The sequence below is a fragment of the Cuculus canorus genome, chromosome Z (genome assembly GCF_017976375.1).
Source record: "Cuculus canorus isolate bCucCan1 chromosome Z, bCucCan1.pri, whole genome shotgun sequence".
Taxonomy (NCBI): Eukaryota; Metazoa; Chordata; class Aves; order Cuculiformes; family Cuculidae; genus Cuculus; species Cuculus canorus.
Window position 1 is genome coordinate 44919612 of NC_071441.1, and position 13720 is coordinate 44933331.

The 13720-nt window shown below is 48.9% G+C and overlaps 1 protein-coding gene across 1 annotated transcript; it reads right to left on the reverse strand.

Annotated features, from left to right (window-relative positions):
• Window positions 1-6586: 6586 nt before the first annotated feature.
• Window positions 6587-12847, reverse strand: LOC128850382 (inositol 1,4,5-trisphosphate receptor-interacting protein-like 1). The gene is given in 4 exon segments (XM_054054136.1): window positions 6587-8593; window positions 8595-8790; window positions 8793-9062; window positions 12736-12847. Coding segments are annotated over 3 exon segments (1575 nt in total). The 5' UTR covers window positions 9061-9062; window positions 12736-12847; the 3' UTR covers window positions 6587-7482.
• Between the last annotated feature and the right edge of the window lie 873 nt (window positions 12848-13720).

The window sequence follows — 13720 nt, forward strand, 5'->3', positions numbered from 1 at the left end:
AGGTGAAACAGCCAGAAGAGCTGAGGCTCTCTTTTTCCCACTCACCACATCTCTGACATAGGAAACTTGAAGACTATGGCGTGTGCAGGGACTGCATGTGCTGCTAATGTTTGCTAAAGAAAAGCAAGTGCTGCTCAGAGGAGCATGTGAGAAGCCAGATTAAATCATCATTGCCTCAAAAATTGCTGCTGTTGCCAAGCAGTTACACAGACAGTCAGGGAAATCATGGAAGTCAGCAAATCAGCACTCGGCAGAAGGCGGCGGAGGGGCATGTGACGAGAGCTAGAGACACAGGGTGCTCATGGAGAGGCACAGGTGGGCAAAAATGTGCAGAGTGTGACAACCTGGACTGAGGGAAGCTATATAAGTACCCAAAAAGCCCTTGTGCTTGCTCTCTGCCCAACACCAGCTCTTCGCTAGACCCCTGCCTCTTCGCAGGACCTCTGGTGGTGACTATTCTCGTGATCTATCCCAAACTCTTGCTTAACTTTCTATCTTTGTTCCTTGCTTTCCTGTTGCTTCTCAGTTTATCTCACCTCTCATCTACTGTCTTTTCATGATAAAGAAAGTCATTTTGGTTTACGGCACTTCATCTTGTTTGTGTCTTTATCTCATCTTGGGGATTTTGGCTTCAGATCCAGACCCTTACAGAGCACCATAAGAGAGTTATCTGTTTGTGCTGAATTTTTGAGATACAAAGTACCAGCTTGCCACTGACCTGGAAATTCCTGATTGATGAGAAACTCTTATTTGTGTTCCCTGCTGCAGGACAAGGCAAAAGCAAAAATCTGCTAATGTGGATAGATCACGTCCTCATGTATGTTGGCAGATGGCAGAGAAACATGAGGCAGCTATGGTTATGGTGATGCAAATCTATGTTTTGCAGCAGCCTCTTCATGTGTATTGTATTAATTCCAGTCATCGCTCAGAGGAAGATATATGTATTCAATGAGGTTGCTTAAAGGGCATCTAACAAACTTTCTGACTCTTGCAAGGGAAATGTCCCAGCCCATGGCAGGGGGTTTGGAATTAGATGGTCTTTTCCAACCCAAGCCATTCCAGCACCTGAAGGGGTCTACAAGAGAGCTGTGGAGGAACATTTTACAAAGGCATGTAGTGATAGGACTCGGGTGAATGGCTATAAATTTGAGAGCAGCAGATTTAGACCAGGCATAAGGAGGTATTCCTTCCTAATGAGAGTGGTGAGCCTCTGGCACAGGTTGCCCAGGGAAGCTGTGGCTGCCCCATCCCTGGAGGTGTTCAAAGCCAGGTTGAATGGGGCCTTGGGCAGCCTGGTCTAGTGGCAGTTGTCCCTGCCAATGGCAGGGGGTTGGAACTGGATGATCTTTAAAGTCCCTTCCAACCAAAACTGTTCTATGATTCTATGATTCAACATCTGGACAAGGTGACAAGGTCACCTTCATCATTGTTACAATTGATTCCTGTTACAATTGTACATCAATCTCAGCTTTTCTCTAAAGGGCAATAGTTTGTCCTCAGGGTCCTTCTTATTTTCTAAGTTAAAAAATCTGCTTCCTTTCTGCTGTATTGTACTCCTAGCAGATATCCGGAAGATTGAAGTCACCCACGAGGACAGGTAGAGACCTAGAGACCATCCCCAGGTGTTTATAGAAGAGCTCATCAGCTGCTGCTTCTTGACTGGGTGGTCTGTAGCAGAGTCCCATCACAATGTCTGCCTTCTTGTGGGCTCCTCTGATTTTAACCCATAGGCACTCAGTCCCTTCCTGGCTGTAATCCAGTTCAAGGGTATCAAAGCACTCCTTAACATAGAGGGCTACCCCACCTACTTTTCTACCCTTCCTGTCCCTCCTGAAGAGTTTATAACCCCCCCATAGCTGTACTCCAGTTACCCGAGTCATCCCACCATGTTTCTGTGATGGCAACGACATCATAGTCACCTTGCCCTACCACAGCTTCCAGCTCCTCCTTCTTATTGCCCATGCTGCGTGCATTGGTGTAAATGTACTTCAGCCCTCTGGAAGTGCCTTCCAGTTGCTATTATTGCCTCTGGTTAGTATTTCCAGTTAAGATCCCCGGTAATTTGAGAGGTGGGTGTGCTGCAATATTCTTAAAACACTGAGGCTTTGAGAAGGTATGACTCATTGGCCCACAGCTGTCTGAGGGCTTTCTGAACTTCACCATAAGATGCTGTATCTCTCTTGGGAAACAGTCAACTTAGAATTTTAAAATTTCAAGGGCAGTTCTTCAAGGTTTTTTTACTTTACTCCTAAAATTTCATTCCCATATTCCTATTTAAGATCTTTATTTTAGTTTAAGACTTCAGTAGTTGTTCCTGAAAGCTTTTCTAAATAAAAATTTGTAACTTCTAGAAAAGTCCAATTTTTTCTCCCTGGTAAAGGACAGGAATATAACTATTCCCATTCCGTTTTCTTTAGGTGTGTGAGACACGGGAGTCACTGTTAAGGCTATATTTTTTGGGGTGGGGAAGTAGAGGGCAAAGGCAGAAAGGATTTTAAACACCTCAAATATTATGTAGATGAACAAATATACAATTTGGACTGAAAAACTGTGAAGCACAGGTACTAAACAGCTGAATGTGGCACAAACTTGATCAAATGGAGAGCCCTACCACATTAGTCTGCCAGATTTCAGCCACACAAATACAAGATCCACTAGAGGCAGAAAAATGTGTGAAAAAAACCCCTCATTTTACTCAGATTGTGTGACGCTAGCTACTAAAATATTTTGAGGTGCTTCCGTAGCAAAATATAGCGGACACACAGGTTGCAGTTGTTATACATGGTGCCTAGGGTATTGAACCAATTTCCATCTCACAGTAATCTCATTAAGAGGACATCCCAAAACAGTGAGAAAAAAGTGTGAGTAAAAAACCACCTCTCTCTTACAACCATGTTTAAACACAGAGATGATCAGCAATGCTGGACAGGTGGTTTATCAGCTTTCTTGATTATGTCACATGGCAATGAAATCAACAAGATCTAAACAAATGCAAACATTCTTGGCTGAATTAACACCAAAGCCACAGAATTCTGCAGCGTATGTGGAAACTCTTCCTGAGCCACAAGCAGAAGGAGACGGCTGTGGGTCCTCACAGCCTGGAAGTTCAGGCAACCATATTCTGGTTGATTGCTAGTTGATGAAAAGCTTGACATGAGCCAGTGATGTGCACTTGCAGCCCAGAAGGCCAAATGTATCCTGGGCTACATCAAAAGAACCGTGCCCAGTAGGGCACGGCAAGTGATTCTGCTCCTCTGTTCCAGTCCTGTGAGACCTCATCTGGAGTATTGTGTCCAGTTCTGGAACGCTCAACGTAAGGATACAGAACTGTTGGAACGGGTCCAGAGGAGGGCTACAAACATGATCAGAGGGCTGGAGTACCTCCCATACGAGGACAGGCTGAGAGAGTTGGGCATGTTCAGCCTGGATAAGACAAGGCTCTGAGGAGGTCTTATAGTGACCTTCCAATACATGAAGGGGCTACAGGAAAGCTGGGGAGGGGCTGTTGACAAAGGCTTGCAGCGATTGGACGAGGGGCAATGGCTATAAACTGGAAAGGGGGTAATTTAGACTAGACATAAGGAAGAATTTCTTCACCATGAGGGTGGTGAGGCGCTGGCACCTGTTGCCCAGGGTAGTTGTGGCTGCCCCATCCCTGGAGGTGATCAAGGCTTTGGGCAGCCTGATCCATGCGAGGTGTTGCTGCCCATGGGGGTTGGAACTAGATGATCTTTAAGGTCCCTTCCAACACAAACTACTCTATTATTATTTGATTCTATGATTCTCTCAGTACATGATTCGCTTGTTCTGCATCTTGAGGACCACAGTAGAATACGCAAGCCTCTGGCTCCAGCTAGAGGCCACTCATGGCCAGGTTTCCAACCAGAAAGCAGCTCTCATCATGAAGTACTGCTGTACTGTATTGAAGTGCCTGATTTGACGCGTCGCCTCATCCAGCTCATCACCAGCCGTTGGCAGGTTCGGGATGAAGGACAGCAAGGCACGGACGAGGAGTGCTGTGGCAGCCATGGACTGCAGGAGGAAGGACGAGAGGGTTTCAGAGAGGCTGGGATGGAGGGAGCTGGTGGCAGGCCAGAAGGAGCTCTGGGGCAGACCGGAGTGGGGGCGACGCAGCTGGGAAGCAGCAATGCCTTTGCTCCGTGCCCTCCGCAAGGTGCTCCTGTGAGCGGCTGGGACCTCGATGCTGGGGGAGAACCGACCCTCCCTGGGACCCACGTTTCTGCCCCAGCCCTCGTCCAGCCCAGATTCCCCGCACGTGCGCACTCACCACTGCCCCGCTCCCGCCTGACCCGCCAGACCTGGAGGCCTGCCAGACCTTTCGGGGGGGTTCAGCTGTGCTCATTCCTTCAGTGGAAACTTTCTATTCGAACCTTTTCTCTCCTGAGCCCTTGAAAACGTATATCATCTTGTAAATTCTCGCTTAGAAAGATGGCTCTCTAAAGAGTCAGTTTAGATGGAAATGTCTTTCCTCCCTTGCTCACTTAACATCTCACTGTCTTCATGAACTGAAGAGAAAACTTGTCTTGAGAGGCAGAAGGAACTGACATCACTGTGAAAAGCATAAGCCTAAAGGCTCCTCCCAAAAAGCAACCTTTCTTGCTATTTCTGAAGCATCTTCTCGAACTAGGCATGTGTTTGCTGTTCCATTTTGGGTGACAGAGTATTTCTGTGGGGCTCTCAGGGCAGCAGCCTGGCAAGGCTGACTTCCTAAGTACGCACTTTTGTTTTTCTGCGGTACCTTGTCCTGGGCTAGGCCAGAGAATACAGACGAAGAGCATGTTTTCCACGTCACTGCTAAAAGCTGAGACGGCTCCTCAAGTGCAAGAGAGGCAGTCCAACATATTTGGAGGGCTGGGACCTCAGGGCAGTACCTAGGCATCTGCCCCCTACAAGACCCAGACTCTACTAATTCCCTTCTTGAGAGCAATTGAGTCTCTGAAGCATTACAGCCAAAGGGTTCACGGAAAGGTGACACCCTGCCGCATGCTCTTGGGCAGCAGACAGCTGCTGGCCGGGACTATGCTGGGACCCGGGGGGGCTCACCAGTTGGTGGTCGGTTGTGCCTGAACACAATTGGAATGGAGATCCTGCAGCATCGGTCTGTCTGGGCCAGTTATCCACCGAGAGTCAGAAACCAGACTGGGCAAGAACAGTTCTCAGTAATGCTGCTCGGGAAGCATCGTCATTGGTTTGAAACTTCAAAGTTGCACAAGAGGGAAAGAACGCCCCAAGAAACACACAACAGGTTCAGAAGGAGAGATGGGCAAAAGGCCCTCAACTGCAACACAGGGCTTGCTCTTTGCAGCTGGAGGAACGCAGAGCACTAAACAAGTGCTGGATGCGAGGATTCAAATGAAAACATTCCCATGGGAGACCTTACGCCAAGAGGGTCTTTCTCTTCTTGCCTTCTTAAGCCAAACCTGTAAGGGGCTTCACCCCTTTGAACCAGCAAAGATGCATGGTAAACAAAGTGTTTCTATGGCCAATTTTCAGCAAAACAAAACTTCTTATGGGAAGGGTCAGGCCATTTTTATGGGAAAGTTCAGGTGTGAAAACCCACCGGTGTGAAAGATGCAGAGACAGCATTTCATCTGAATTTCAGTATCAATTTAATGGGAGACATCTAAAAATCTTTGCTTAACCTTGCTGCACGTGTTGAAGTCTCCCTTGTTAAGATGGTGGGAACCTTGGCTTGTAGGTCTCGAGGGGCTATGGTGAATGTGCCTCCTGCCTTACAGAAGCCAGAGACCACAACGGCAATCGTGGCTCTTGTCCCCTGTGCAAGGTGCTCCCTGCTCAGACAGCGTGATACGCACCTCCCTGCCATCTCCCAAGGGCAGCCATCTTGGGCTGCCAGGGTTCGGTTTGCCTACAGATCCTAAGGAAGGCACTTCAGGCTCCCCATGGCACACAGGGAACATGCCCAGCTGTGGAGGGGGACAGGTTGTTCTGGTTGCCAGCCCATGGAAGAACAGAGTGGCCACGGAATCAGTGAAACTGGAGCGCAGTGCACCAGTCCTTCTGGAAATGCTCCCCGGCTCTGCAGCAGCTGAGCAGCCAGCACTCTATGGCCATATTCCCTGGCAAAGTGATGCAGACAGGCAGAGACGCAGCCTTTGTTCAAAACACACTATTTACTGACAACTTAGTACAGGGTAAATATCCCAAAGAAGAGGGACTCTCTCCAAGAGATGGTGACAGTCACCATCCAGAGGGGAACAGGAGTCTCTGGCACAAGCCTCCTTGCAAGGGCCTCTTCAGCTGCATCGGGCCTGACTGCCCAGAGTGCGCTTCTGCGCCAGAGAAAAGGGGTGGCAGCAAATCCCGGTGTGTGACAGTTAGGTAAGGGTTCTTGTGTTATGCCACAAAATAGCTACAAGCACACAATAAGTCTGCTACAATAAGCAGACTATTAGCAAAAACTAGTAGCTTGCTTACAAACAGCAAGACGATTCAGCAATCACAACCACCAAGGATAACAACGAGGCAGCCTTCATGTCCCCGCATTGTAGTAGGGTCAGGCACAAAGCTTAGCAGGCATCCCTGCGACGACAACGTTGGTCGTGGGTTGTAGCCGCACCGCTCTACACGTTTCAGGGTTATTGCTAGAGACCCGCGTCCTGCCACGTAGGACCAGCACGTGCCACGAGGGGGGCTCAACTCCGCCCTGGAATCATAGATGTACTGCTTGTTATTGCTCATGTGCAAACCCCAGTCAAGGGTCTCTCCCTCTTCTAAGGGTCGTTACTTTGTCTTTCTTTGTCTTCCTCACTTGTCCTTTAGCTGTCTTTGGCCACCTTCCCGTTTTGGAGAAGGACACTTACAATAGGACAGTTCGTCACTTGGGTGGGAAACGCGATTGAGAAAGAACATCTTCTTCTCTATCTACTTCTTCCTTTGACACTACCGTTCCTCCTTGTTCTTAACACAGTTTTTCTCCTGTGGTGTGTCGAGTGCCAGTCAGGTGCTTGCTTAAACTGGCAACGATACAATGCATTGCTTTACCTCTACAGATCAAGTCATTTTCCACCTCCAATACACCGTGCTGATTGAGCAGCCCGTTCCCCATCTCCAGTGCGCTCAGTTTTGTGGCACCAGCTACCCGAGGAGTGTCTTGGATGGGTGGATTGTCCATCCAGAGCCCGGAGAGCAGACAGAGGCACATCAGCGGTGGCTTTGGCTCAATCCCTGCCCAGCTGCACCTGCTAGCAAGAATCTATGGGACATGTGAAATCGCCACCGTGGCAATGACCGCACAAGCGGAAAGGTAGATGAAAGTCATCTTTGTAGCCAACCTGGTCAACGCCGCCGCTGCACTGAGATTGTTGAAGGGAGAACACAGCCACTCTTGGCACAGGGCTGCTGCACAGGGGTTTCCCTTCCCTGTCTGTGTCCTGCATTCACCCCTCTTTTTCCCTGCCGCGTGAGGATGTCGCCTGCTGTCAGCTGTGAGACCCACAATCACAGCTCTGTGTGTGGAGCCCTCTCCCAGTATCCCAGGACGAGCTGTCTTATGAGTCGGTGTTCAAGCTTGATGAAATCACGCAGCGCATCAGCACAGGCTGCCGGATCCTGTGCAAAGCGTTGGAAGAGGTTGAGTGGCTCGGCCGTTTTGAAGGATAGCGGCAAGCTTATCTCCTCGGGCACATTCTCATTGCCAAGGAAGAAGTGGTTGAGGCGCTTCTCCTCCAGGCACCAGCGCATGTATCGCATGATGTCTTGCAGCTGCAGTAGGAAGTTCTTCCTGCGCCAACGTGAGAGGGGGGTTGTGGTCAGGAGATGCATCACAGCTGTCTTGAAGTCACAGGTGGAAAAGCTTGTGCCTGTCAGGATGCAGGCACAGGTCTGAAGGCAATTGAGGTGGGCACGCTTGGCTGGGGCCTTCCTGGCCATATGCCTGAAGAACTTCACCTCTGCCACAGCGTAGGTCACTGGCCACGTAGCGCTTGCGTTGAAGGTGTCCTCCGTAGCCTGGCTACTCAGGAAGATGTCCGAGTCCCCTTGCTGTACCCCAAAAATCAACTCAATGAAGAGGGTTCTTCTGGAGGCACCCGTCAGCTGCAGCTTGCAGGACCGGCTGGAGGGCAGCATCTCCATGTAGTAGCAACGGGAATGAGACACATCCATCCAGGCTGACATCACAAAGGTCTGGAAGCAGAGGGCAGTTTTTTGCACATCTAGGTAGGAGCCTGTGCAGAGGATGTGTAGGAGGCTGGGATCCTGATTTCTTGTCAGCTCCTCCTCAGAATGGCGGAGGAAGCAGAGCATGTTCTGCTGCCCTGTGCAGGTGCACTCCAGCTCCACATAGTTCCGGGGGTCTTCTACTGGCATCTGCCCTGTGGTGCCCACCTCCAGCTGGAAGGTGTGGCCACGAGGTGCCTTCAGGGGCACGAGCAGCTGGTAGACAGCACTGTCTTCAGAGGGATCCCAAGCTTCGAAGGTGCTGCCCACACCGATGGCTGTTTGCAGCACAGGGAAGAAACTATTGCAGAAGGGCTTTTGGAAGAGCCAGAGGAGTTCAGCCACCAGGTCCTCCACCACCAGGCCAATGTAGGCCAGATTCTGCACTCGCCTCAAAAAAGCGCCTTTCAAAAGTCCAGTCCAGATCACGCTCATCATCAGCACTTTCGCCCACAATTTCTTCCTCTTCCTGCTCCAATTCTTGCTCCTCCTCCACATTCACTGTGTTGCAGCAGCACCTTTCCTCAGTGCTGCTGCTTTCTGCCTCACGGCTCCTGTTCCTGAACAGGACCCAGCAGAGCCTAAAGACAGGACCAGGACTCCAGCGATCACACAGAAGTGCCACTGCTGTAAGGCAGTGGAGAGCAGTGCTCCCCAGGCAAAGTCACACTGCTGCTGTGTCTTCTGCTCCACGCTCCTGTCCTCTATGTCTTGCAGCAGCCGAGTCATCTCCGCGTTCAGGTACAGGGCACGCTGCTGCATGAGTTGACGCGTCGCCTCATCCAGCTCATCACCAGCCATCGGCAGGTTCGGGATGAAGGACAGCAAGGCACGGACGAGGAGTGCTGTGGCAGCCATGGACTGCAGGAGGAAGGACGAGAGGGTTTCAGAGAGGCTGGGATGGAGGGAGCTGGTGGCAGGCCAGAAGGAGCTCTGGGGCAGACCGGAGTGGGGGCGACGCAGCTGGGAAGCAGCAATGCCTTTGCTCCGTGCCCTCCGCAAGGTGCTCCTGCGAGCGGCTGGGACCTCGATGCTGGGGGAGAACCGACCCTCCCTGGGACCCACGTTTCTGCCCCAGCCCTCGTCCAGCCCAGATTCCCCGCACGTGCGCACTCACCACTGCCCCGCTCCCGCCTGACCCGCCTGACCTGGCGGCCTGCCAGACCTTTCGGGGGGGTTCAGCTGTGCTCATTCCTTCAGTGGAAACTTTCTATTCGAACCTTTTCTCTCCTGAGCCCTTGAAAACATATATCATCTTGTAAATTCTCGCTTAGAAAGATGGCTCTCTAAAGAGTCAGTTTAGATGGAAATGTCTTTCCTCCCTTGCTCACTTAACATCTCACTGTCTTCATGAACTGAAGAGAAAACTTGTCTTGAGAGGCAGAAGGAACTGACATCACTGTGAAAAGCATAAGCCTAAAGGCTCCTCCCAAAAAGCAACCTTTCTTGCTATTTCTGAAGCATCTTCTCGAACTAGGCATGTGTTTGCTGTTCCATTTTGGGTGACAGAGTATTTCTGTGGGGCTCTCAGGGCAGCAGCCTGGCAAGGCTGACTTCCCAAGTACGCACTTTTGTTTTTCTGCGGTACCTCATTCTGGGCTAGGCATACACACCCAACAGTTTTACCAGCCCCAAATGGCCTTTAAAAATCTTACTTAAGATGCTGCCCTGGTGTTGCAGCATTGCCTTTTCCTCCCTGCAGGACTCAGGAAGTCATGTGGAAAAGAACAAGACAGATACACTAGCAACATAAACCTGTGGGTATAACCACACTGTGCTTGCTGTCCATATGGTTCACTAGGGGTGCAGAGATTTTTCAGTCCTTTATTCACTCTCCAGTTTTGAAAGCCATCACCAATAATGTGTTCTGGATACAGGATCTTGTTGAAGAAGTGGAAGATCAGAAACTTATCTGGAGCAGAAGAAAAGGAGAATTTTGATATACTGTGTGGAAAGCAGGGCTGAAGCTAACTATTAGTAGGAGGTATCCATGTTCTTCAAACCCTGGGAGTCAAGAAAGGTAATCTGTGTTGTTGTAGTTTGCCACTGACTTAACCTCCTGTCAGGTTTTTCCCTGTGTTGCCCCTTGACTGTGTGCGCCGACACAGCACTGGCATATGGCAACGGCACTTGAGAGCATCTTTCTGTCCAGCACGTGTGGGAGTCCACAGCTGGTCTGAGGAATCAGAGAAAATGGATATTGACCTTGAAAAGGAGGCTGGATAGTCCTGAAGAAGGATCTTGGAAGCGAAACAAGTAACATCTAATTGAAAGTTGGCAAGAAAAATAGTAGATACAGGTAGCGCATGGACAGCATTGTTCAACCAATCATAGTAAAGCTTTAGGCGCATGGACAGAGTGGTTGAGCGAATCGCTTTAACAGCTTTAGTGCACACAGCCTGATAGATGAGAAAAAATATAAAGAGACTTGTAAAACAATAAAATTTGGCTTTTGCTCAGAAACTTTTGAATGTCGTGTCCATCCCAACAACGACAAGCACGTTCCCCAATCTTCTTTCTGTAGCAGGAGATGAGCATCTGAACAGGAGCTAAACCCCTAAATACAAAGGCCTCAGTGTCTATAGGCCCATTTCTTACAGGCCTTATTCTCTCTTGCAACAGTAGCTTAGAGGAACATGTATATCACTAGACAGAGGCAGAAACCGTGTAACTCAAAGAGTCCGGCTCCAGTCACAAAGAGATTGGCTTTGCCAATTAAAGATTCTGAAGTACCTGTAAGAGGCCTTGATTAAGGTTTGTAAGATGACCTGCAGCATGGAACACAGGAATAGAGCTGTGACGTCTCCAATGTCTACCCTGTAACTTGTCTTTTATCATCCTATGCCTGTAGTGTTCCACAAAAGATTCTTTGTCTCCACTTCTCAAGGTCTCTGCTGTCATATAAACTCTGTATTTCTCTACACAGCTATATTACATTACAGTGATAAACCCATACACAGCTAAGCACAAGTAAACCAAATAAACACCTGGACAATCAGAAAAAATGTTGTTACAACTGCATCAGGTGAAACAAGTCATTAATTTCGGGTAAAGCAAGCCATTTAGTAACTTACTAATGAAGATTACAAAGGCCTGTTACTAGCCATGGCAATACGATATTATAGGGCTATACATTATCAGAGAACAACATAATCCATCTCTTGATCAGAAAGTTGCCTGGCCTGGGGTCTTATTTAATATTGTGGCCAGAAGGGGATATCTGAAGAACCATTCAAGAACAGGGGAAGCAGGGAACAAACCTCCCTCACAATATTCTTCCAACCTCCAAAAATGTGTATGTCAAGGCTTGCAGCGGTGGTCGATAAAATCAACATGTCCTGAGGCTACTGGCATGAACACTGTTCCCAGTTTCAACGAAGGGAAGAAGAAACCTAAGGATCAGTCTTTAATTTGGTACTTAAGTTCCTTTCATCAGGAAAAATAACATGACCTGTGTGTCACTTTCCCACATCAGGGAGGTCATTGAAACAGGACCTATTTGGAGTTCTTCTACTGCTGTTTTATATCTAAGCAGTGTCAGGAGTTGCACACAGGCGTTTGGCTGGATTTAATAATGGGTGCTTTGAGGACAGTGTGTTCCCAACAGACAACAACAGCTCAGTAGACAAAGTATTTAGGGCCTACATTTAGCTCCTCTTTTGCACATATTTGCAAGCAGGATACCAAAAATCTTGCTTTCTTAAAAAAACCCCTGAATTTAAAGAACAAATATTATGCCAAAGGCACCACAGCACCTGAATTTGACCTGAGGTTAGGGCACCATCTTTCACACATTTTGCTTCTTTAAATTGTCCCACTATCCCTGTCAGCAAACCCCTATTTAGATTTCTCTGTTGAGATACATGAGGCAGAAATATACACTGTATAGGCTATACAGAAATAGAGGTCCCAAGTTGCCGAGGTCTAAATCTCTTCTTCACTTTTTTTGGACAAACAACATAGCTATAACAGATAGAAATCCAGTGTTTCAAAATTCGCTTTCAGAAAGAATGCCTCTGTGTAACTGAAATCACAGATTACCTGAGTGTCTTTTATTTTGTATCTTTGTTCTGAGGCAAGGAATCACACCCTGTGAGGAAGGCAACTTCTAATTCTTACAAAGGGAGCTTGAATTAAGTGATTTCTATACAAAGGAGTTTCACATGTCAACCAAAGTATCAGAAATCACAATCCTAGTAGGATGTTAATGCCCTGGATAAAAAATTGCAGTAAATTGTGCTGGTTGTCATGGTGAATTTCCATCCCACTGGGCAATCGCAGACACTTGGCAATCATGATTCAGAAGTTGAAATGCAAGATGCTGTTTCAGAGGGAGCTAGTTTTAGAAGTGACTTTTTCTCTTTGTTAAAAAATTTTAGTTGTCTTCTTCTGATTTACCATGGCACCTTAAAAAGTAGAATTAATGTGCTTGACTGCCTTATTTATAATAAAATCTCCTCATTATAGGCGGCATCCAGCGGCAGGACGGTGAGCACTGCGGTGCGGTGGCTATCTGAGGTGGCGGGGCACTTCCCTGAGACGGGAAAAGCCTAGAGAAACCCAAGCGTGAGCATGGCTGGCAGCGCGCGGCTCCGGATATGGCGCAGGGGACGGTCCCGCGCGGTGCCTGACGGGAGGGGGCGGTCCCGGCGGCTACCGCCGGAGATTTAAAACTGTCCTTTGGGAGCGTGGCTCGTTAGCGTAACGGGGTAGTTTGAGTGGCAGTTTGAGCGAGCAGGGAGGGGCTAGCGGCTGGTCAGACGGGACTGTGGACCATGGTAGCTACCAGGCAGAAGATTAAAACCTCTCTGGGTGCTGCAGCGAGCAGGGTGGATGTTGCCACCCAGACAGAACCTCAGTGGGTCCGTGCAGCTCCCCAGACCCTGGGCTGTAGACAGTGCTCCCCTCCCACATCAGCTCATGCCTCTGGTACCGGCTACACCTGTGGGAGCTGTGCTCACGTGGGGGAACTCCTTCACATGGTGGCAGAGCTGAGGGAGGAAGTAAATAGGTTAAGGACCATCAGGGATTGTGAGAGGAAAATAGGTCGCTGGAGCAGCGCCCTCTCACAAACTCAGCAAGCTGCAGGAGGCAGCGTGGCTAAGCAGCTCCCACCTCCCAACTGCAAGGCTGGGTGAACAAGAGATGGGGAATGGCAGCAAGTTCCTGTCCGGCGCAGGAAACCTGCTCCCCCCACCCAGACAACAAACCCCCAAATCACCCTGAAAAACAAATATGAAGCACTGCAGGTGGATCCTATCCCCAAGGATGAAAAAGATGGCTCCCACAGCCTAGAAACATTCCCTAGGCTCAGGCATCCTCAGAGGACCTTAAAAACATCCTCTTTAAAAAAAAAAAAAAAAAAAAAAAAAAAAGAGAGAGAGAGAGAGTGATCGTCTTAGTGGATTCCCTTCTAAAAGGAGCAGAGGGACCCATCTGCAGACCAGACCCACTCCACAGGGAGGTCTGCTGCTTACCAGGGGCATCAGCGAAGGATGTCATTAGAAAACTTCCTTCC